The following is a 24865-nucleotide window of genomic DNA, read 5'->3' on the forward strand; positions in this document are numbered from 1 at the left end:
TTTTAGTACCTTAAAATCCTCCCCAAAGTCGGGGGTCGTCTTATACGCCGGGTACAGTTTACATGCCCTTACTTGCGGGGCTGGATGTACTCAGTCGCGCGGCTCTTCTTCTCCCTACCTTCTCTGCTTGCAGCACAGAGCCGAACGGAAGTCTTCCCGACGTCAGCGCTGACGTCGGAGGGGAGGGAGGGCTTAAACAAAGCTTAAACAAAGCCCTCCCTCCCTCCGACGTCAGCGCTGATGTCGGGAAGACTTCCGTTCGGCTCTGTGCTGCAGGCATGGCAGGTAAGGAGAAGGAGAGTAGCCTCGCGGTACCAAGAGAGAGGGGCGGCCGCCCCGCCCCGGTTGCAGCACAGCCGGCCAGGTCCCCTTACTTTTGTGGCACTTCCCCGACCGACCGATAACAGCCAGGGTCCGACAATCCTCCCTGCCCTGTAGCCGCGAATCTAAATTACCTTCTTACAGCAGCTGTAAGAAGGTAATTTAGATTCGCGGTTAAGGGCAGGGAAGTTTGTCGGACCCGGGCTGTTGTCGGTCGGTCGGGGAAGTGCCACAAAAGTAAGGGGACCTGGCTGGCTGTGCTGCACCCGGGGCGGTAGAGAAGGAGGGGGGGGGAGAAGGACGCTGAAATGCCATGGTGAAGACAGGAGGGGGGGGGGGAAGGACTCTGAAAGCACTTGAAGACAGAGGAGGGAGAAGAACGCTGAAAGCACATGGGGGAATACAAAGTGGTGGAGAAGGAAGGGGTCGTCTTATACGGCGAGTATAACACAAAACTCTATTTTTTAACTAAAAGTTGGGGGGTCGTCTTATACGCCCAGTCGTCCTATACGCCGGCAAATACGGTAGTTTGCTTTTAAATCCTAGAATGGTGGATTCCGCAATAACCTCCTCTGTGAGAGCATTCCAAGTGTCCACCACTCGTTTCGTGAAGCAGAACTTCCTGATATTTGTCCTGGACTTGTCCCCCCTTAGCTTCAGCCCATGTCCTCTTGTCCATGTCACATTGGACATTGTAAATAATTTTTTTTCCTGCTCTATTTTGTCGATTCCTTTCAGTATTTTGAAAGTCTCGATCATATCCCCTTGCAGTCTCCTTTTCTCAAGGAAGAACAATCCCAGTCTCTTAAGTCGTTCCTTGTATTCCAAGTTCTCCATGCCTTTTATTAGCTTCGTTGCTCGTCTCTGCACCCTCTCCAGCAGTTTTATATCCTTCTTTAGGTTGGGAGACCAATGTTGGACACAGTATTCCAAGTGTGATCTGACCATTGCCCTATAAAGCGGCATTATAACTTTCTCTGATCTACTCGTGATTCATTTCTTTATCATGCCTAACATTCTATTTGCTTTCTTTGCCGTTGACGGTTTCAGGGTCCTATCTATCAGTACACCCTGGTCCTTTTCTTGTTCGCTCTTACCCAGAGTTGCACCTGACATTCTATACTCGTGTTCCTTGTTCTTTCTGCCTAAATGCATTACTTTGCACTTTTCCACATTAAACTTCATCTGCCATTTCTCCGCCCATTTCTCTAACTGACACAAGTCACTCTGGAGTTCCTCGCTATCCTTCTGCGATCTGATTGCCCGGCATAGCTTTGCAAACTTGATGTTCCTTCTTCTAGGTCATTGATGAAAATATTAAATAAGATGGGCCCAAGTACCGAGCCCTGGGGCTTACTATGGTTTCCGAATCACTGCTGAGTGTCAATATATGCTAAAAAATTTTTGTATTTCAGATACGGAAACCATAGTAAGCATCAAGTCCCATTCCGAATCACTGCTGAGTGTCAATATATGCTAAAAATTTTTTGTATTTCAGATACGGAAACCATAGTAAGCATCAAGTCCCATTCCCTTTCCCTCGTTCCACTAGACTAGGCACATAAATGTAGATAGTAACAACAAAACTGTAAAGTTACATGCCAGTTGCTGAGAAAACAGCAAAAAAACTAGGTTGTTTGTTTTTTTTTTTTGCCTCACCCTGTATACTTGAAGGAGATTTGACAGAAGCTTAACATTATCAAAAGAAAAAAAAAAATTAGAAGTCTCCACTTCTAACCTGCCCTTCACTCACTCTCAGCCAGGAACAAGACCACACAATCCCTAATACCAAACTTGAAAATAACCCCTACTATTCAAGCTTACCAAACCCGAGTGAACATCACGCAACCCGGCAAATACTAGTCAGTCACCCCAGCACAGTCCAAAATCAACCAAAAAACACATCACACCTACTTACCCTGTCCAAAACTGCATTCAGTAACTGTACATGCAGCCACAATTTCAAGCACTCAGATTCATACATTTGTGCATGCAAATCTCAACCATCCCTCCTGCTCATCCCCAAACCTCTAATCTATCATCCTCCCATGCATCTTACCCATAACCCACTGCAAGGGAAGTTTAACAGCGGCATACCAAGGGTGGGGCAATCCACACTAGGTGTAGGGAGCTCCGGGGTGCTGAAGAGGTTGCGGGTCTGCGGTACATCTGTGCACGGCCATTGGCTCCGCTGGCCTTGCCCCCTTTGATGTCAATTTTCTGTTCCGCGATGAGCCGACAGCTGTGTGCAGGCAGCCCACGACCCCATGACCAAACCACACACCTTCCTACTGCCTGGAGGGGAGTGATGTTTAATATATGTATTTGATCCTATATAAATATGCCTTCATGGTTATGCTTTTAACATGCACTTTCTAACTGGTCCACAACAGAAGCTAAGAACATTGTCTTTAAAGGGTTAATTTTGTGTATACTATAAATCTCTTGAATCAGGTTGTGTAGAGTATGATCTCAGTCTCCAAGAGTTACCCAGAATGCAGTTGAACAGAGCTCCTTTCTGGAGGTCATAAAATGTAATATGTATTTGGCAACGTATCAAGTCTACTTGGAAATTGCTTTTACATAAGATCTGTAGCATTCATCATTGTAGGAAGTGTTTCTGTTGCAGTACATTCTTTTCCAGGAGTCCACCTAATAGTTTTGAGGCCTCAACTCAGAAATTAATCAATGTTTACCTCCTGTTTCAGTGAGTCCTATGAACACGTTCACCACGGCCTACTCCTTAGAGATGTCTAGAAAAACCATGCAAATTGAAGTATTTCCCATGAATTTCATTGTGCTTGATCAGAGCAAGGTGTTAAAACTGATAACCGACTTTGCCACTGGTATCACCACAAACCCAGTACAGTGTGAGGCCTTGTTGCAAGGAACTGAATAGCACTGCAGGTTTTATCCTAACTCAAGAAGGTAACGAGGGCCTGATTCTGTATAGGACGCTGGTATCGGTGGCCACCTAAGAAGAGGCTACTGATTTCATGTCAATTACGTACCGGCATCCTATGCAGAATCGTGTCTACTCTCCTGGACAGACACCTGAAATGTAGGCCAGCAGTTTGCAGACCTACATTTCAGGCTTCTGTCTTCCGTCTACAGAGATGTATACCAACGCTTAAGCCTGCCCAAGACCACTTCCGGGCGAAGCTATGCCCATGCCTCACCTTGGGCATCCTTAAGCGTCGCTACGTGTCTCCGTAGATGCGCTCCAGAGGCCTACACAGTGGGTATCCTGCCTCGGGGAGGTTTTTAAAAAAAACAAACCCAAAAACGTGTGTTCCGATTGGTTGCCCTAAGGCAGTAGGACGTTTACAGCCTCCTTCCATTGGGCTCCGCATTTTCAAGAATCAGGCCCTGAATGCTTGAGTATTTGGAACGCCATTGGTAAATGGCTATGCCAAAGTGTACCTGTTTAGCTATTAGCAAAGTATGTTAAATTTTATCTGTTATTTTCCACAATAAACGAGTAGATATTGAAGGTTCATTTAATAAACTATTTCTATATTGCATAAATGTCTTTTTATCAATGTATCATTGCTGAATGTGAAAACATAAAAGTCATAGCTCTAATACAGTGGTCTCAAACTCAAACCCTTTGCAGGGCCACATTTTGGATTTGTAGGTACTTGGAGGGCCTCAGAAAAAATAGTTCATGTCTTATTAAAGAAATGACAATTTTGTATGTATAGTTTATAAATCTTTCCTTTTGGCTAAGTCTTAATAATAATATTGTCATTTATAGCTAAAGAGACATATGATCAAGAAACTGTTTTATTTTACTTTTGTGATTATGATAAACATAATGAGGGCCTCAAAATAGTACCTGGTGGGCCGCGAGTTTGAGACCACTGCTCTAATACTAAGAAATGTGCTCCATTAAGCAAAAAGAGCAAGTTTTAGGGAAAAAAGGAGCTTTATGTAACAGTGGCTTTGAGCGACCCCAGGATGGGCTTTAAAATATCAAATTCATGGGAAAAACTTCAATTCACACAGGGGTCCTTTTATTAAGGCACGCTAACTGATTTAGCGTGCACTAACCCCCCTTTTTACTAAACTGCGACAGAGGTTATTAGTGTAGGAAGCCGCGCTGAATGCTCTGCGCTGCTCCCGACGCTCGTAGAGTTCCTAATAACCGTTATCGCAGTTTAGTAAAAAAGGGAGGGGTTAAATTGGTTAGCGCACCTTAATGAAAGGACCCCCAGTTTTTCCAACTAGACAACTCTACTACTCCTGCAACAGGGATGTTATTTCTCCTGAAGGTTTTATTAATATTTCTTAAACACCATTATTTGCACTAGTTAATTCTGCCAAATTAGATAACCATCTCAGCAGTTTACATTAGATTAAAAAAAACCAAAACAAAACAACAAAAACTCCCCACAACCCACAAAGAGACCTTGGTAGAGATTTTCTACTGCAGCCCAGAGCACTAAATGCTCCGACACTCAGAAAAGTATCTTTTAATCCTGAGCAAAATGCAAGAAGCGGAGTACATTCTTCCTGCCATACTTTTACTGTAGTGTAGGATAGATTTTAAACAATGGGGCTAATACCTAGGTATTTAAATATTGTTCAGTAATTACAGTAATTCTCTTTAGCAATACAGCTTGCTGTTAAATGTTATGCTGTACTCCTTGTTGACCCATATAGGGCCTGCTTTACAAAGCCGCGTGGTAACGGTCCCGAAGCCCATAGAGATTTAAAGGGCTTCGGGGCTTTGTAAAACAGGCCCATAGTGCAGGGTTGAAAATCTTTTTTTTCCAGATATTTATTTAAATTTTAAATTGTTATAATTGAAAAGATTCATAAACATAAAGAAAACAAGAAATATATACCTTCTTGTATGTAGTAAGGCGCCAAAAAAAAAAAACCAACCTGAAGAAAATTGTTCCTTGAATTATGAAAGAAAACTTCAATTTTCTGATACTTAAAAGAGTAATTTGGAGAGTTATAAGAAAGAACATAAGAACATAAGCAGTGCCTCCGCCGGGTCAGACCATAGGTCCATCCTGCCCGGCAGTCCGCTCCCGCAGCGGCCCAAACAGGTCACGACCTGTCTGAATCACCAGAAGGGGCTCCCTTGCCACCTTGGTTTCTCATTGAAGTCCTATCTTCCCATCGTAGTCCTAACCCTCCGGTCTTGCATATGCATGACCTGTTGGGTTTCTATACTTATTACCTGGTTAGCTTTCTATACCTGTGTTACATCCCAGCACCTCTCTCAGTATCCCACGATCCCTTTATCCCTCAGGAATCCGTCCAATCCCTGTTTGAATCCCTGTACCGTACTCTGCCTGATCACTTCCTCCGGTAGCGCATTCCAAGTGTCCACGACCCTTTGGGTGAAAAAAAACTGCCTTGCACTTGTTTTGAACCTATCTCCCTTCAGTTTCTCCGAATGCCCCCTCGTACTTGTTGTCCCCTTCAGTCTGAAGAATCTGTCCCTATCCACCCTCTCTATGCCCCTCATGATCTTGAAGGTCTCTATCATATCTCCCCTGAGCCTCCTTTTTTCCAGAGAGAAGAGCCCCAGCCTATCCAACCTCTCGGCGTATGGGCAGTGTTCCAGCCCTTTTACCAGTTTCGTTGCTCTCCTTTGGACTCTCTCAAGTACCGCCATGTCCTTCTTGAGGTGTGGCGACCAATACTGAACGCAGTATTCCAGATGTGGACGCACCATCGCTCGATACAATGGCATGATGACTTCCCGTGTCCTGGTTGTTATGCCCCTCTTTATGATGCCCAGCATCCTGTTGGCTTTTTTCGAGGCTGCTGCGCACTGTGCAGATGGCTTCAGTGATGCATCCACCAGCACACCCAAGTCTCTCTCAAGTCTGCTGTCTCCCAACAATGCCCCCCCAATTTGTAGTTGAACAACGGGTTCTTTTTCCCTATATGCATGACCTTGCATTTTTCCACGTTAAAGCGCATTTGCCATTTGTTTGCCCAGTCTTCCAGCTTGTCCAGGTCCCTTTGCAGGTCCTCACACTCCTCCATGGACCTAACTCTACCGCACAGTTTGGTATCGTCTGCAAATTTTATAACCTCACACTTTGCCTCCTTTTCCAGGTCATTGATAAATATGTTGAAGAGTAACGGCCCCAGCACCGATCCCTGTGGCACACCGCTCGTGACTCCCCGCCAGTCAGAATATTGGCCCTTCACTCCGACCCTCTGCAGTCTACCCGACAACCAGTGCTTGATCCATCTGTGCACATCCCCTCCCACCCCGTGGTTCCACAGCTTCCTAAGCAGCCTTTCATGTGGCATCTTGTCGAAAGCCTTTTGAAAATCGAGGTAAATGATGTCTATGGGTTCCCCATTGTCCACCCGACTGCTTATTCCCTCAAAGAAGTACAGAAGGTTCGTTAGGCACGACCTTCCCTTACGGAATCCGTGCTGGCTTGTTCTCAGTAGGCCATTCTTCTCGATGTGCTCGCAAATGCTGTCCTTGATCATAGCTTCCACCATCTTCCCTATAATTGAAGTCAGGCTCACCGGCCTGTAGTTCCCGGGGTCACCCCTCGATCCCTTCTTGAAGATAGGTGTGACATTCGCCAATTTCCAGTCCTCTGGTACCTCACCAGTTTTCAAGGATAGGTTGCAAACATGCTGGATTGTACCCGCTATTTCTTGTCTTAGTTCCTTCAGAACCCTTGGGTGGATCCCGTCCGGGCCCAGTGATTTACCGCATTTTAACCTGTCTATCTGTTTGAGGACATCCTCCTTACTTACCTCTATGTGCTCCAATTTTTCGGCCTGTTCCCCACTCATGAGCTCCTCTATTAGATGTGTCTTCGCTCGTGAAAACCGACGAGAAGAACGTGTTCAACCTCTCAGCTACCTCTTTATCCTCCTTAATCACTCCCTTCCTATCCCCATTGTCCAACGGCCCCACCTCCTCTCTCGCTGGTCGCTTCCCCTTTACGTAACTGAAGAATGCCTTGAAGTTTTTTGCCTCCCTGGCCAGCCCCTCTTCGTATTCCCCTTTCGCTTTTCTAACCTCTTGGTGGCATTCCTTTTGGCATTTCCTGTGCGCCTGGTGATTTTCCTCCGTTGGGTCCTTTTTCCATCTCCGGAAGGATACTTTTTTGTCATTTATTGCCCTCTTTACTTCAGTTGACATCCAAACCGGATCCTTTGATCGCTTGTTCTTGCAGCCTTTCCTGAAACTGGGGACGTACATTGTGCTTCCTGCAGGGTGTCCCTGAATAGGGTCCAGGCGCTTCCCACAGTTTCCATCCTAAAGATGTTTCTGAGCTTCCTCCCCACCATTTCCCTCATAGCAACATAGTTCCCTTTCTTGAAGTTGAGCGCAGTTGTTGCGGTCCTCCTTACTATGGGTGTCCCCCTTTCTAATGTGAATCTGATCGCGTTGTGATCACTGTTGCCTAGTGGTCCTCCCACTTCTACCCCTCTTGCAGGCCCCCCTAATCCGTTTAGGATGAGGTCAAGAGTAGCACCCCCTCGCGTCGGTTCTTTGACTAGTTGCTCCATGAAGCAGTCCCTCACAGCTTCTACAAATCCTGTTTCCTTAGTGCAGTTGGAGTGACCCTACTCCAGTCTATTCCTGGGTAGTTGAAGTCCCCCATCACTGTTACACTTCCAGTCCTGCATTCCTGTCTCAATTCCGCTTCCAAGTCGTGTCCGACTCCTTCTGGCGTACCAGGTGGGCGATAGTACAGCCCCAGTTTTATGCCTGCACCCTTGTTTCCCGGCAATTTGACCCATAGTGATTCCAGCCCCTCTGCCTTCATTGCCATATCCATCCCGACCGAGTGGATAGAGTCCTTTATATATAGTGCTATGCCTCCCCCCTTCTTGTGGGTCCTGTCCCTCCTGTAGAGCTTGTACCCCGGCAGCGCCACATCACATTGATTTTCCTCTGTCCACCAGGTTTCTGCAATTCCAATTATATCTAGGTCCTCCCCCTTGGCCACGACTTCTAGTTCACCCATCTTGGCCATGAGGCTTCTTGCATTTGCGTATAAGCACCGCAGGTCCCGTCGTTTTTCCTCCACCTCTGCATTTACCTGGGCCGCCTGCCCTTGGATTTCGGGCAGTTCTCCCGTTCCCTGTGCTTCTGCTTTGCCCTCAGCCTTTACCCTCTTAGCTTTCAGCTTCCCCACATTCCCGCTACCCCACTTCCCCGCTTTTTCTCTGGGTTTTCTAGCCCTACCGGCCCCCTCCTGGGCTATCATCCCTTGAGCCTCTGTTTGATCCCCCTCGCCTTGTGGTACCTCTATATTGCCCTCAGCTTTCGCCCTCGTGCCACCCAGTCCCCCTGTGTCTCCATGCCCCTTAGTCTTCTCCCAGCAAGCTCCCTTTACCTGATGTTTCTCTCGCTGTCTGATCATAAGATCCTCCAGTCCCTCTGCTTCCTCCCTGCAGTCAGCCCGTTCAGCATCTGTTCTGGATACTGTTGTCCGAAGCGTCAACATCAGATCAGCTGTCGGCTTTCCCCCTCTCCTCAGTTTAAAGCCCTCTCGATCTCCTTCCTCACATTGGCTGCCAGTAGTCTAGTTCCCGCTGTGCTCAGGTGCAGGCCGTCCCGCCGGTAGAGCTTGCTCTTTCCCCAGAAGGACGTCCAGTTCCTCACAAAGTGGAAGCCCTCCTCCTGGCACCATCTCCTCAACCATGCATTCATAGCCTGGAGGTCTGCCTGCCTCTTTGCATCTGCTCTCGGTACAGGCAGGATCTCCGAGAATGCTATCCTCCGTGTGCTCCGCTTCAGCTTTCGTCCCAGGACCCTGAACTGGTCAGTCAGTGTGGCCATGCTGAAGTTCCTCCGGCTCACATCATTCATTCCGACGTGGATTATTACCGCAGTCTCCTCTGTCTCTCCTCCGTCCAGGATCCTCTCGATCCTATCAGTGATGTCTCGTGTCTTGGCCCCTGTGAGACAAGTCACTAGCCGGTCCTCCCTTCCTCCAGCTACGTGACTGTCTACCTCTCTCAAGATCGAGTCTCCCACCACAATAGCAGACTTCCCTTTCCTCAGCAACCTCCTCTGCCTCAGGTCCGTGTCCTTGGTGTAGTGCGGTGTCTCTCCCTCAGGGTCCCGGTGAGTCGCGGTCTCCTCCTCTTGCGTGATTCCTCCGCTAGGTCCTTCCCCGTTGTCGCCTTGTGGATCCTGGGTCTCATCTGCCGACATCCGTCTGTGCAGCTGCTGGTCCTGTTCCTCCACCTTCCTATAGGCCTCCTCGATGAATCTCTCGAGGTCTGTTGACCAGCTCGTCTCCTCTGTGGTGCGCAGTCCCTCCAGTTCCTGGACCCTGACCCTCAATCTGCCGACCTCCATCCTCAGGCTTTCCAGTTCCTGACACCGACTGCATATGTACTCCCGCCTTCCAAGGGGAGGTAGTCGTACATATTGCACTCTGTGCAGTATACCGGAAAGTACCTCTGGGATCCTGGGTCCTCCATCGCTCTCGTAAAGTGCTGGTGTGCTCCTGCTGATTGGAGCCTGTTATTTTGTTAGCTTCAGAATCCAACTGTCGTCACTGCAGGCGCTTCACAAAGGCGCGCCGAACGGCTGAGCGCCGTTGGCGCTGTGCTCTTTTAAATGTTCCCTTTCAGTCAGAGAGGGGGGCGGACCAGGGCTCCCACGCTGCCTCTCTTCGGGAACAATCTGGATACGCTGTCTCCCGCTGGTGGCCTGAAAGGGGGCCCGGCTGGCTGCTGTGCTCTTTTAGATGTTCCCTTTCGGTCAGGTTGTCTTTGTATTTTTTGCACATTAATATCCAGTTCCACCACATGGGTAAAGATATATGGGAATTATCTTTCCAGTTAATGATGTGTTTTAAAGCTATGGAAATAAAGAAGTCAAAGAGGATTGTGTGGAAAGAGCCAGTGACTTGTAGAGTAGATTAATTTAATTGTGTTATAATAGCTCAACTTAAGGCTCCTTTTACTAAGGTGCGCTAAGCGTTTCAGCGTGCGCTAACCACGCACTAAACGCTAACGTGTGCATGTTAGTCTATGGACGCATTAGCATTTAGCACGCGTTAAAACGCATAGCGCACCTTGGTAAAACAAGGGGTTAGTTTTGGAATTCTTGTGTTGTTGAACTGTATTTATAATGGCAAATTCTGTCAGTCTACCAAATAAGGCAATGATTCATTTAATTAAAAGGCTCACGCCAGCATTTTCCAAGATGATGGCGCAGAGATCAGGGTCTAAGGCTACCAGGGGGGCTTTTGGAGCCTCAGGGGCGACGCGTGCTGCATTGCACCTCAGATGGCCCTGCTTTGCTCCTGTGCTGAAACCAGCCTACAAGAAGAGGACAAACATTTGGCACTAGAAAAGAGTAAAAACAGTGTATGAATGAATCTGTTGCACTGTTATCATTTAAAATTTAACAATACTGGGAGAAACAAGATGGCGACGAGAGCGGACGCCTGAGTAGGAGGCTCCCTCTCTTGCAGTCGGCAGGCGTTTGCTGAGCGATCTAGCAACCCTCTTACCTCGATATGGGGAAGAGGAAAGGAGCCCTTCGCAGCAATCCTCCGGCGGCGATAGCGGCACCGCGTCTGGTGCAAACTACAATCGAGGGAGCATTAGCCCGCTCGAGCGAATCTTCGGGGGCTACTTCAGGGGTAAGCCCGAATACGTCGGGCGAACTCAGCCAGCACATTCGGACGTTGTTGAGCCCGGAGCAGAGGAAGCCACCACCGCAACCCGGAAGCAGTCCAGAGTCGGGAGTTCCTGAGGTAACGATGACCCCGGAAGGCACATCGATCCCCAGAGAAGGAGGACAGCCAGCTCCAATTTTATCGGGAGCTGAAGAAGCTAGAGAACAGAAGCAACTTTCCCACCCTGCAGAGGAGGTGAGAGGAGCTTCGGGGGGAAGTAACATCAACTTTGGGGTGTTGGAGAAGCCTGAGGTAATAAATATGGAGGCTTTATGGCAGGCCATATCAGTTATGGACGCTAACCTCAAACTGTCCTTTTCCACTTTAAAAATTGATTATGGGACTATTCACTCTAAAGTGGAGCAACAGGGCTTGGTCCTTAAAGATTTAAGTGAGAAATTAGAAAAACAGGAGTCAAGAATATCCGAAATGAAAACTTTGGATTTGGAATTGGTAAAAGAAAGATCATTTACTGCCAGGAAAATGGAAAGTTTTGAGAACCAATTAAGGAAAAATAATCTGAGACTCCTAAATTTTCCTAAATGTCCCTTAATTTCACCAACGGAGATGGCAAGAAAGTATTTTAAGGAAATTTTGCTAATTCCTACAGAAAGTTTGCCACCAATTGTTAGAGCTAATTATCTTCAAGTAAAGAAACCTGTGGAAGTTTCCACTCCTAATGAGATTCAAGGGACAAATAATGACAATATGAACTTAACGACGTTTCTGGAGAACTCTTTAGAGGTTATAACGGAAAGGAAAACCCTGTTAATAACTCTTGCTTTAGAAAGTAATAGAGAATATATACTACGCTTGTTTTTTCATCATATTAATGATCAATTTTTAGGTTCTAATGTTCGAATATTTCCTGATATGTCATTGAGATCTCAGAGGCGTAGGAAGGAATTCTTGGCATTACGGCCAAGAGTCCTAGCCTTGGGAGCAAATTTTATGTTGAAATTTCCTGTAAACTGTTTTGTTTCACATCAGAATAAGAATTACTTATTTTTTGAGCCTAAACAATTGATAGGATTTATAGAATCTAAAGAGCATGTAGTTAGTGCCTGTAACTGAAAATGAGTAACCTGCCATGAATGGCTGTAGCACTGCAGAAAAATGCCGCTTTCTAAGTTGGATAAGATTTGTCTTATTTCTTATTTTTTCTTAAGTCTCTCTCCAAAAGTTGTGGACTAAATAATTTGAATTATTATTAAGTAACCAAAAACACTGAGTAAAGTGGATTTGGGGTTATAGATTTTTCTTATAATATTCTTTGTAATCTGTGTACAAGTATGTTTATTGCTTGTTTGTATTAATTAAATTGAATAAATAAATAAAATTAAAAAAAATAAAAATTAACAATACTGGACACAAATTAGGGACACTATTTACAGTCGATGCTTTTGAGACCTAATTATCTGAGTCTCTTTTGATCCCATTCTCTGCATAAACTCACATGTCCTCTGTCTTAGGCTCCGAGAAATTTAATTAAAAAAAAAAAAGTTCTTAATTTTCTTTTCAATTTTTATCAATACTTTTCAATTTTTTACCCTCCTTTTGTACTTTCCTTAACACTCAGAATAGCGTGTGTTAAATTGCCTCGCGCACTAGCCGCTACGGCCTCCTTTTAAGTAGGTAGTAGATTTTCGGCTAGCGCTAATCCGGTGCGTGCGTTAAAAATGCTAGCGCACCTTTATAAAAGGAGCCCTATGTGCTTTTAGAAAATATGAAGAAGTTATAGCCTTAAAACATAATCATTTGCCATCTTTTATCTGAAACTATGGGGAATCTTGGATGCATACTGTTCTCATTCTCTGGTAATACAGTGGTACCTTGGATTACGAGCATAATCCGTTCCAGGAGCATGCTCGTAATCCAAAATGCTCGCTTATCAAAGCGAGTTTCCCCATAGAAAATAAAGGAAACTCGCTTTGATACGTTCCCCCCCCTGCGATCCGGCACCCTCCCCCCCCGCGATCCGGCACCCCCCCGCCACTTCTTACCATCATCTGGGCACCGGCACCGGCATGTCCTGTGCTTGGTGCCCGAAGATCGGCCTCCTCTTCTGCTGGGCCTTGAGCATCTGCGCATGCTCAAGGCCTGCGAGTTCACGTTCTGAAGAGGAGGCCGATCTTCGGGCACCGGCACCAGGCACAGGACATGCCGGTGCCCAGATGACAGTAAGAAGCGGCGGGAGGGTGCCCAATCATGGCGGAGGGGTGACCAATCGCATCGGGGGGGGGGGGGAGGTGCCGGATCGCGGGGGGAGGGTGCTGGATCGCGGGGGGCGCTGGTAAATCGAGCCACGCTCGGTCTCCGAGGTGCTGATTTTGCAAATGTTTTGCTCATCTTGCAAAACACTCGCAAACTGGTGCACTCGTAAACTGAGGTACCACTGTACTATGTTCCTGTTCCCTTTTTGTGAGCTCTAATTGTTTGAGCGTTGTAATATTATTTGCAGCGATTCATGGTTATTGTGCTTGTTATATTTAGAAAAATTTACAAATAACATTAATCATTTAAAATTTCAATAAATATTTGAGAAAGGGGGGGGGGAATCATGTTAGATTTTAGTGCAGCTTTCCTTGTTAATGTTCTAGTACTCTTCCAATAGTAGTACTGGGGTTATTCCGTAGTAGTCACAACCAATAGGGAATAAAAGCTTTATAAATCCTATGAGCCAACACCCTTATTCAGTTTATAAGATCCTCAGCAACACCACTCAGAATTCGAATAGTTTTATTTAAGTGTTAAATCTTCATCGGATCTAAGAATGTTTGTATAAATAGATTAGATTTTAAATAAGTCAATTTTTAAATAAGTAGGTTTTTAAAAACTAATTATATCATTAGATAGTTGAATAAATATTCTTTCTACATATAATATACTTTAAGTTAGCTAATACTTAATTTTTGTGGTCTAAATCGGGGACATGAATTCACCGACATGCTTGGCTAATAAGCTTTTTCAAGGTGAAGTCCCTCAGATTCAAATCGCCAATCACATAGACCAATTCCTCTATAAACTGAATAAGAGTGTTATCTCATAGGGCTTATAAAGCTTTTATTCCCTATTGGTTGCGGCTTTCCTTGTTAATCGCATACCGCGCTAACCATTAAACTGGATATGCATAGGAAATGAATATATTCCTATTCCTTTTTGCGAACTCTCGAATTGTTTATAGATATTTGCGCGTTGCAATATTATTGCAGCTATTTGCTGCTATTGGGTTAGCGCGGTATGCTGATAACAAGGACAGCTGCACCAACACCATTCCCCCCCACCTTTTCTCAAATATTTATTGCAATTTTAAATTATTAATTTTATTTGTAAATGTAGCACAATAACCACGAATCGCTGCAATAATATTACAACGCTCAGACATCTGTAAACAATTAAGAGAGTCCCCAGAAAAGGAATCGGAATTCGCCTTGAAATACAACTTTTGCAGGTTTGGGCTAGTACCTCGGGCTCGCTCGTAGGGCGCGAGACGGCCGGGGCTCTCTCGCGCTCCCCCGAAGAACCTCGGCAGCACCACGAAGACGCAGAGGCCCAAGGAGACGGCGAAGAGCGCCTGGTGCAAGGGAGAAAGCGCCATCACTGCCGAGACTCCGCTCCCTCCGTCCGCAGCAGGGTCGAGCCTGGGCGGGACCCGCTCCCTTGGGTCCCGCTGCAGCATAGAACCGCCGGGGGTGGGGGACGAGCGTGAGTTCTGCGCCGCCATTTTTCATAGGGGCAAAACAGATAGGGCGCGCATAGGCCTCTCTCCGGGGAGATTCCTCCCACCGTCCTCCTATATTTCGCCGGCACGCGCTCCCAGCTCGTTATTTCGCGACATCTTTTCCCGCTAGTCAAGGTGAAAACATCGCCGAGCGTCTCCTCTCTTGCCCACAACCGACATGGCCGCCGAACCCTCGGGCTTTTCTCCTTTGCGGCGTCTCCACGTAACGCTCGAGCTCTAGTCTAGAAGGGGGGACGAGCTGAGGCCGGATCCCTAAACGCGAGGAGCCGGGGGCGGGCCGGGCCGGGCCCCTATTTGGGCAGCACAGCGACTTCGCGTCTACCTCGGGCTGTTGACGGAAACCTAAGCAACAGCCACTTCCTTCCGCCTGGGCCCCGGGGCTTTGCGTGAGCAGGTAACGCGGAGAATAAGGATGGGAATGGGACGAGCGTCTGTGTCCGTCGGCAGAAGTATTTACGGAGTTTCCAAAAAAAAAAAAAAAAAAAAAATGATTGAAGAAGCATCTTTTTTTTTTTTTTGGTCAAATTAAGTATTATTGTATTTGAAGTTGGTACTCTGAATTTTATATAGTATGAAGAGCGATGGTGGCTCTATTTTCCTTTTAGGGCTCCTTTTACTAAGCTGCATTAGGGCTTTAATGCGCGTAATAGCGCGCGCTAGACGCTAACACTAGCACTGAGCTGGCATTAGTTCTAGCCGCATAGCGCGCTAATCACGCTAGCACACCTTAGTAAAAGGAGCCCTTACTGTTTGCGGCATGTGCATTGTCTTGTTTATACTTGTGTATGTATTTGCTTTGGGAAAGGCGGGATACAAATAAATTACCTATACAGGCTGCCCACAAAAACGCGCCTTGATTTTAAATGGTTACAAAACGAAAACTTATTGGAATATGTTTGTAAATAAGATGACGGGAAATACAAGTCCCAAAAAGCACGATTAGCAAGCTCTTACACAATCACTTGCACTTTCACCCTTATAAGCTGCAATTGGTGCAGAAGTTACAACCCTTAGATAATGCAACGCAACAAAATGATCAGGTATTCCTCAAGTGGCTCCCGAGATCACTGGACATTACTGTTTGGGGCTACGTGAAAGACAGAGTGTATGTACCTCCGCTACCTGCAACTATGGATGACCTGCACGAACGCATCGCATAAGAACCAAAGAATTGCCACTGCTGGGTCAGACCAGTGGTCCATTGTGCCCAGTAGTCCGCTCACGCGGTGGCCCTTAGGTCAAAGACCAGTGCCCTGAGTCTAGCCTTACCTGCGTACGTTCTGGTTCAGCAGGAACTTGTCTAACTTTGTCTTGAATCCCTGGAGGGTGCTTTTCTCCTATAAGAAGAGCTTCCTTACTGAAGCTATAAACGTGATCATGCTGGATATGCTTTGGAGATTCTGGTCTGAGTTAGATTATTGCATCGATGTTTGCTGAGTAACAGGTGGGGCGCATATCGAGTGTATGTAATCAGCAGATAATCATATGAAACTATGAGTTGATGAAACTGTAGCCTCAATATTGTAGTTCACTCCCCCCTTCCCTCCTGTGGACATACGTCTTGTCAGTCTATTTGGTGTATTAATCCACACTAGTGATGTTCTACCTACTAATTTAGTTATTTTATCTTAGTTTTAATGTACCTTGCATGCTTCTTTTTATTGATGTACACTGCCTAGAAGTCTGATTAGGCAATATAAAAAATTTTAAAATAAATTTGAAAGAATATTCCAATTAATTTTGGGTTTGTAACCATTTAAAATCAAGGAGTGTTTTGTGGGCACCCTGTACTATTGCTAATGCACTCTCCTCATCCTTTCAGCAGGGGTGAATGTTGCTGCTTTTTCTGGCTCCATTGCAGAGCCTGGAATGCTCCTATGCAGCCTGCCCACATTATTTGGGAAGGCACCTGGAATTCAAATTCAGAGGTGGATAAAGTTAATTGAGGGATGGGGAGGAGGTTGCTACCTGTGTAGAAGCTTGCTACCTGTGTAGAAGCTTTTGAAGAGCTAAGCTCTTATTTTATTCAATTTATTCTAGGACTGCAGTAACTAAAGTACTTGGTAGAAATGTAGCCCTAGTCTCACTCATACACAGTCTTTGGACATCAGCTAGCTCTTTGGGTTAGGGACCTGTTTCCAGGATTCACATAAAGAAACGTTCTATTTTTCAGTTGGGCCTAGGCTGGAGCTGGATTTACTCTGGGTTCAAGCATCACACTCAGTCCTTACTTCTCTTGTTAAGGAATCGAGCCAAGGCCAAAAGCAAATTTATAACTCTACCTGAACACTTGATTGAATATAGCATTGCTGTTACAGTATTGACAATTCAAATACTCTTTCAGCATATTTCTTAAATACTTCACACAACTCCTTTGGTACATGTGGTGATATACTCCGGGTCTCACCCTCTTCCTGGGACAATGCTATCTTCCCCTCTAAGTGGAAACACTCCACACAGGCTCTGCTGTAAGCAGGGTCTCTTATACTCACGTTTTCCCACAAGAGATGGTTCTCCATACAATCCTATAGCAGAGGCATTCTTCAGCAGGGGTCATATAAATATCCATGTTGTGTACTTTTATTAATATAGATCGGGTCTTCATATAGTATTTGATGATAGATAAGATACAGGGTGTTACACTGCTCTAGTCAAGGTAAAATGTGTGGGGTTTTTCATGTTTTATTTTTATCCTTAGAACCCCTTTTACAAAGCCACAGTAGTGAGGCTTTTATGGTAAATGCACCGAAGCCCATAGGAACATTTACTGTGGTAGCCTCACCATTGCGGCCTTGTTAAAAGAACCCTTAGTATTAGAGACTTTACATGACTTTAACACCATTCCTTAATTTCTGTGATTCCAGATCTGCAACAGTTCATGGAGTTTGCTGGTGGTCAGATGATATATATTTTTTTCTCTTCTTTGCATATGAGATATGGTTGTTTTTCTGGTAGGTTTGTTATCTTCTCTGAATGGATCTTCAGATTAAGGGAGTAGCAGCAACTTCAAGAGGACAAGATGTTTTGTCTTCAGCAAGGAAGAAAAGCCTTAAGGTATAAGGGGAAAATAAATCTTGCAAATATATTTTTTAAGTTGCTGCCAATTATGTTCTGTGAAATATCTCACACAGAGTAGATGAGGAAATTCTATGAGGCACCTAAATTAGAGCTTCTTTTACAATGCTGCACGTACTCAGGTAAGGCTAGATTCAGTTAGGGCTCTAGTCCTTTACATAAGGGCCACCGTGGGAGCGGACCGCTGGGCACGATGGACCACTGATCTGACCCAGCAGTGGCAATTCTTATGTTCTTATGGAAAACTCTCCAATGTTCATTAATTCCCTATGGTCGTCAGAGTGATTACCACAGCAGCAGCTGCTAGTGCTGCTTTGTAAAAGGGGATGGGGTTAATTAGTAAATTGATTTCAATTATGAGCTTTAACAAACTTGTAATTGAAAAAAAAATTAATTGGTAGATAGGCGCCTAACTCCAAAGTAGGCATGTTTAGGAGTGGAGAAGGATTGTGTGATTCTATAAAGGACTTAGGTACCTATAATGTAGGCCTTTAAAACCCTAGCCTATTTTAATGGTACCTATGGTTTTTAAGTTAGGCATGATTCTGTAATACCGTGTTTCCCCGAAAATAAGACCTACCCCAAAAATAAGCCCTAGCATGATTTTTGGGGTAGGTTTTAATATAAGTCCTATCCCCGAAAATAAGCCCTAGTCGCCGGCAGCAGGGCTTCCTCTTGCTCCCTCCCCCGCCCCTTCCATCTCTCCCATCCGAACCCTGACTGCGAGACCGAAATACCTGGTAACAAATGACAGCACAGGCTTCATCATGGCCTTCTCATGCCTGGGTGTTCCGTACTGCGTTGCTGATGACATGGCCCATGTACTTAAGGCCCCGCCCATAGGAGGGGCCTTAGGCGCCTGGGCCAATCAGGCCCTAGGCTCCTATGGGTTGGGCAGGGGAGGGGCGGGCCTGTTGGCTGGACAGTGCGAGGACCTATCTGTCCGTCCAACTTAGTAGGTGAGCCTGGGGAGGGGAGGTTTCATTGGGAGGGATCCGGGGAGGGGGTTGGGGCATTTCGTGGGGGGGGTTCGGGGACAGGGGGACTCATTGGGGGGGTTGGCAGGAGGGATTGGGCACCCTCCTGCTGGCGATCTTAAGTAGGAGAGCAAATAAATCCCTTTATTAATATCACCACTTAGGAGATATACCACTCTGTAATTAGAGGAAAAGCAGGAATTGGTGTCTAAATTAGGTACCTCAAAAATCAAGAGGCAAAGTTCCAGTCTCTTAAAGAAGAAGAACAGAGAAGAGGAAGTATTCACTTAGGGATTGATAAAAAGGAGAATCAAGAGAGAGAGTCTTAAGCAATAGTTCAGGTCCAAAGTTACCTTTGTTTTTGACTGTTTTTAAAGGACTGTGGATGCATTATATTTTTAGAGTACCTAATAAAGGTGTATTACTATAATACACCTATGCTATTGAGCCTTTTGTCTTTCCAGTTTCCCTTTGGTGTACGCTGTGGGTTTTATCTCCCCATATCCACCCTTTTATTTTACATGTTGCTGCACTGGTTTCATGTTTTTCTTTTTGTTTTCCTATTTAAAAATGACAGTCACCCCAAAATAAATTATTTTGTGTATAACCTCTGGGGCTACACTCAGCTCCTGGTGAGAGGGCAGCTGAGTTAGACAGGGCAGTAAAAGCCTAACAAATATTTGGTCGAACTTAACTAATTAGTTATGATTGTAAGGAATGTGAGTGAAAATGGGGACTTGATGTCAAGGTGAAATGAACTTAACATGTTGCTTAAATACTTTTGTTCCTAAGAATATATTTGTTCTAAGAAAAGATATATTTTTGAGTTTGAGTAGCATGGAATAATTTTGTGTGTTTTTATAGGGTTGGCGATCTAAATCACAAGCTACACATGAGCTTCGCCCAGCGGAGTAAGTTATTTCTTCCTCTTTTAGAGTAAATGGTTTACTTCGTCAACTTGTGACTTTCATAAAGTAACAGAAAGTAGATTATCATCATTAACTAAAGAATCTGTAGAATACACTTGGCGGGACGGGGAAATTTGGTGGTTAGAATAGGGTCATTAAATCCAGTGGTGTACCTAGTATTTATGACAGCCAGTGCTAATCATTTTTAACAACCCTCTCCTCTATATAAAAAAGTTATTTTTAGTAATAATCCATGAGTCACACAACAAGGGTACACCTAGGACAAGGCAGCATCTTAAACACTGCAGTGAGCACTAGAACACCAATACATGCAATGTAAAACTAAACAAACCAGATCCTGCACAATCAATTGATCCTGTATAGTCGATGGTAACAGAAAACCATGTCCTTTTCATACACACAGAACACAGATACACCCTCGCCCAATATGGAATAATCACAAACTAAAAATAAAAATATGTAGACAAAAGTTAAACTGAACCACCAAGAAACCAGACTCTGCATACAATGCAACACCACAGAAACAGTGACACTTGTCCCCTAATACTGTGCAAAATATAAAGACAGTAAATGTAAATTTGAAAAAACTGATACATAACAATCGCCACTTTACTTTACAAATTAACAAATAAAAATAAAACATAAATTGAAGATAAGAATATACCATTTTATTGGGCTAATCAATTTTTCAATTAACTTTGAGGCCATAGCCTCCTTCTTCAGGTCAATATAGTATACTGGTGTTACATTATACTGTCCTGACCTGAGAAAGGGGGTTTTGGTCTCTAAAAGTTAGTAAAAAATGTATTAAAATAAGTCCAGTAAAAAGATTACCTTATTATCCCAGGACAAGCAGGCAGCATATTCTCACATGTGGGTGACGTCATCTACGGAGCCCCAGCGCGGACAGCTTTTCAAGCAAACTTGATTGAAGTTTCAAGTTTGCTACACTGCACCACGCATGTGCATGCCTTCTCGCCCACTAGAGGGCGCATCCCACCTCGTGGTCCTCAGTTCAGTTTTTTCCACGGAGCCAGAAGCCCTGTGGAATTTGAGCTCTGCTAATTTTGCCTTCTGTCGCCGCGTCCGGTGTTTTTTCTTCGGTCGTGGTACTTGCTTTCTCTTTCTTTTAGTTTTCTACGTCTTTGAATCAAAAAAAAAAAAAAAAAGTTTTTCCGTCGGCTCCGGGGGCTCCCGTGAGCCGCGACCCGGCCTCATTGTCGGTCGGTTCGGTTTTCATGTCCCGTCCCTTGACGGGTTTCAAAAAGTGCACCCGGTGTGAGCGGTTACTATCCATCACTGACCCCCACCGGTGGTGCTTTCTCTGCCTTGGACCCGAGCATCCGACTGACTCCTGCGATCGGTGCTCCACTTTTCAGGCCAGAGCGCTCCGTCGACGCCGCGCCAGGATGGCGGAGCTTTTCGCAGTTGACTCCGCGCCCGGGAAGGCCTCGACGTCGGCTTCGGCCCCGGCCTTGACCTCGGCCTCGGCGCCCTCAGCTTCGCCGCGTCCCTCGACCTCGACGCCTGCGACCAAACCTGCCTCGGGTAAGTCCTCTTTTCCATCCCCGACTCCAGGGTCATCGAAGAAGCCATCCTCGAGCTCCTCTGCGGCGGGTGGGTCGTCCTTGGCCCCGCCCAGGACTCCGGCCACTAATGCCCCGAGGGAATACTCGAGACCGAGGTCGCCCTCCAGGGAGCATCCCCCGGCCTCGGACCTGCCTACCATGGTCAGGATTCCGGCGTTCCAGGACCTGCTCCGAGCATTGATTTCCTCGGAGCTGTCTGGCGCCCTCGAACAACTGCAGCGGGCTGCGACCTCGACTGCTTTGACCTCGGGGGCGCCGACCTCGGCGACCACGGTCTCGACTCCCTTGGTCTCGGGTACTGGGGCACCGCCGACCTCGGCCTCGACCTTGCCCTCGACCTCGGCCTCGGGGGCCCGCCTGAGAGCAGCGTACGGCCCCGGGACAAGGTACGCAGAGTGAGACGGATTTCCTCCTCCTCCTCCTCGAGGTCCTCCCGGGGTTCCTCGCCCTCGGGCCGGCCTCGGGCGAGGCGTCGCCCGAGGAAGCCTAAGCGATTGCATGGCTCTCCTCGTCGACGTGGTCGCTCCTCGCCGCTCGTGACTCCTCGCCGAGGAAAAGAGGGTGTGCCTCGGTCCCTCGGACGCCTGGGACTTCTCCCAGGGGTTCTTCGAGGCGGAGACGTTCCCCGACCCCCTCGAGGCCATTGGATCTGGCCTCATGGGGCTCGGGGTCCGGTAGGGAACCACGATATTCTCACGAGGCTTCCCCCTTCTGTTCGGCGGAGAGGTCGAGAACTCCCTCGCCGCCTGCCAGACCGTCCTCCTTCTCCAGCTTTGTGCAGGACATGGTGCGTGCCTTGGGTCTGGACCTCATGGCTGGATCTCAATATACTAAAGAGTTCCTCGAGGAGCAGGACCTTCCCACTCCACCAAGGGAATCCCCTCGGCTGCCCTTGAATAAGGTCCTTCATCAGACCTTACTTAAGAACCTGGCTTCACCTCTTACAGTCACTGCGGTCCCGTCCAAGATGGAGTCCAAATATAGGACGATTCCACCCAAGGGTTTTGAGAAGGCTCAACTCTCCCACCAGTCCTTGCTGGTCGAGTCTGCGCTCAAAAAGACGCAACCCTCCCGAGTTTCTGCGGCGGTCCCGCCCGGCAGGGAGGGTCGGACCCTTGACAAGTTTGGTCGTCGCCTCTATGCGAATTCCTTCATGGCAACCAGGGTTTTAAATTATGCCTTTACCTTTTCGTCCTATCTGCGTGGCATGGTAAAGGATCTGCCCCAATATCGTGAAGCCTTGCCGGACTCCCGCAATGAAGGGTTTGACAGGTTTATGTCCAACCTGTCTCATTTGCGCCTGTACCTTTTTCATGCGGTGTACGATATGTTTGAGCTGGTATCGAGGGTGTCGGCTTTTGCGGTAGCTATGCGCCGGTTGGCGTGGCTACGCACCCTCAATATGGACCCAAACCTGCAAGAACGCCTTGCGGACTTACCTTGCGTGGGGTCCGAATTATTTGATGAATCCCTGGAGGCGGCGACCAAACGGCTCTCGGAACAGGAGCGCTCGTTGGCCTCCTTGGTCCGACCGAAACCTCGAGCCACGCCGCAGAAACCCTTCCGGCCTCCCCCGAGGCGGTACCCTCAAAAGTCGACCCCGGCTTTTTCTAGGCCACCGCCTCGGCGTCCCCCTCGACAGGGCAGAGGGGGACAAACCAAAACTCCAGCGCAGGGTCCTGCCAAGCCAGCGCCGTCCTTTTGACGGGCTAGGCGGATGGGGCCGGCCCCCCTCCGCGATTGCGCCGGACCCCCTTCCCATAGGGGGTCGACTCCGGTCCTTTTACGCGGCTTGGACCGAGATAACATCCGACGCTTGGGTGCTCCGAACCGTCTCCGAGGGCTATTCTCTCAACTTTTGCTCTGCGCCGCCGGAACAGTCACCGGGGGCTTGCCCATACAATCGGACCCAGCTCCCCATCCTCATGGCCGAGGCCAGGGCCTTGTTGAAGCTTCGGGCGGTGGAACCTGTACCCCCCGACCAGCGGGGGCGGGGGTTTTACTCCCGTTACTTTTTGGTCCCAAAAAAGACCGGGGACTTGCGTCCCATTCTAGACCTCAGGAAGCTCAACAAGTTCCTGGTCCGGGAGAAGTTCCGGATGTTGTCACTTCCGATATTGTATCCTCTCTTGGAGGAAGGGGACTGGATGTGCTCCCTGGACCTGAAGGAAGCGTACACCCATGTTCCGGTGCATCCCGCCTTCCGCAAATTCTTACGGTTCCAGGTGGGCGAGCTACACCTGCAGTACAGGGTCCTCCCCTTCGGCCTGGCTTCGTCCCCTCGAGTCTTCACGAAGTGTATGGTGGTAGTCGCTGCAGCCCTGAGGTCTCGGGGGCTTCAGGTCTTCCCTTACCTGGACGATTGGCTGATCAAGGCCCCGACCAGGGAGGGGGTTATCTCAGCGACCCTACAGTCTATCGCCTTCCTTCAGCGACTAGGGTTCGAAGTGAATTTTCCCAAGTCACAGTTGTGCCCGGCCCAATCACTTCAGTTCATAGGCGCAGTGCTGGACACTGTTCGCCTCCGTTCATTCCTCCCTCCTCCTCGTTTGGAGGCTTTGGTTCGGTTGGGCCGTCTGATCTCTCAGCTTCCAGTGGTGTCGGCTCAGCGCATGATGATGCTTCTGGGCCACATGGCGTCTACGGTCCACGTCACTCCATTCGCCAGACTGCACCTGAGAATTCCTCAATGGACTCTGGCCTCTCAGTGGTGCCAGGAGTGCGATCCTGTCTCTCGTCGCATAGCAGTGACTCCTTCTTTGAGACGTTAGCTCCGTTGGTGGACCGACTCTTCGAATCTTTCCGGAGGTTTGCTCTTTCTCGTCCCTCCTCATTGCAAAGTTCTGACCACGGACTCCTCGGAGTACGCGTGGGGGTCCCACATCGACGGTCTGCGGACCCAGGGACTGTGGTCGGCGGAGGATCGCCGCTGTCACATCAATGTGTTGGAGCTTCGTGCCATTTTTCTGGCGGCTCAAGCGTTCTTCCACCTACTCCGAGATCAAGTAGTCCTAGTGCGAACGGACAACCAGGTGGCCATGTATTATGTGAACAAGCAAGGTGGGACAGGCTTTTGGTCCCTTTGCCGGGAAGCTCTGCGCCTTTGGGAATGGGCGATCTCCCAGAACATCTTCCTACAGGCGGTCTATATCCAGGGAGAACGGAACTGCTTGGCAGACAAACTCAGTCGGCTTCTCCAGCCGCACGAGTGGTCACTCAACTCCAGAGTCCTACGCGACGTCTTCGACCGCTGGGGGACTCCGCAGGTGGATCTGTTTGCCTCCCCGGAGACTCGCAAACTTCCCCTGTATTGTTCTCGGATGTACTCCCTGGACCGTCAAGAAGCGGATGCCTTTCTTCTCGACTGGGGAGGGAGGTTCCTTTACGCGTTTCCTCCTTTTCCCCTGATCTTGAGGACGTTGGTTCGTCTCAAATCATCCAGAGCCACTATGATTCTCATTGCGCCTCGGTGGCCTCGTCAACACTGGTTCTCCCTGCTTCTTCAACTCAGTGTCAGGGAGCCTCTGCTACTGCCTGTGTTTCCCTCTCTGCTATCTCAGAGTCGGGGTTCGCTGTTGCATCC

General features: G+C 47.5%; 2 protein-coding genes across 6 annotated transcripts in view; one reads left to right on the plus strand and one right to left on the minus strand.

Annotated features, from left to right (window-relative positions):
* Positions 1-14728, minus strand: part of LOC117363631 — a 40976-nt gene extending 26248 nt beyond the window's left edge. The window contains exon 1 of the mRNA XM_033951720.1: positions 14436-14728. Within this exon, the coding sequence (XP_033807611.1) occupies positions 14436-14694 (259 nt within the window). The 5' untranslated portion in view covers positions 14695-14728. The remainder of the gene's footprint in view (positions 1-14435) is intronic.
* CAPS2 (calcyphosine 2) overlaps positions 14370-24865 on the plus strand; it is an 85258-nt gene continuing 74762 nt past the window's right edge. For 3 of the 5 annotated variants that reach the window (XM_033951714.1, XM_033951719.1, XM_033951718.1), the window contains exons 1-3: positions 14970-15106; positions 17668-17766; positions 19629-19675. In XM_033951714.1, the coding sequence (XP_033807605.1) occupies positions 17686-17766; positions 19629-19675 (128 nt within the window). In that variant the 5' untranslated portion in view covers positions 14970-15106; positions 17668-17685. Of the gene's footprint in view, positions 14422-14967; positions 15107-17576; positions 17767-19628; positions 19676-24865 lie in introns of those variants that run through there. The other 2 variants (XM_033951716.1, XM_033951715.1) reach the window with 2 other exon arrangements.

Source organism: Geotrypetes seraphini, chromosome 7 (assembly GCF_902459505.1).
Source record: "Geotrypetes seraphini chromosome 7, aGeoSer1.1, whole genome shotgun sequence".
Taxonomy (NCBI): domain Eukaryota; kingdom Metazoa; phylum Chordata; class Amphibia; order Gymnophiona; family Dermophiidae; genus Geotrypetes; species Geotrypetes seraphini.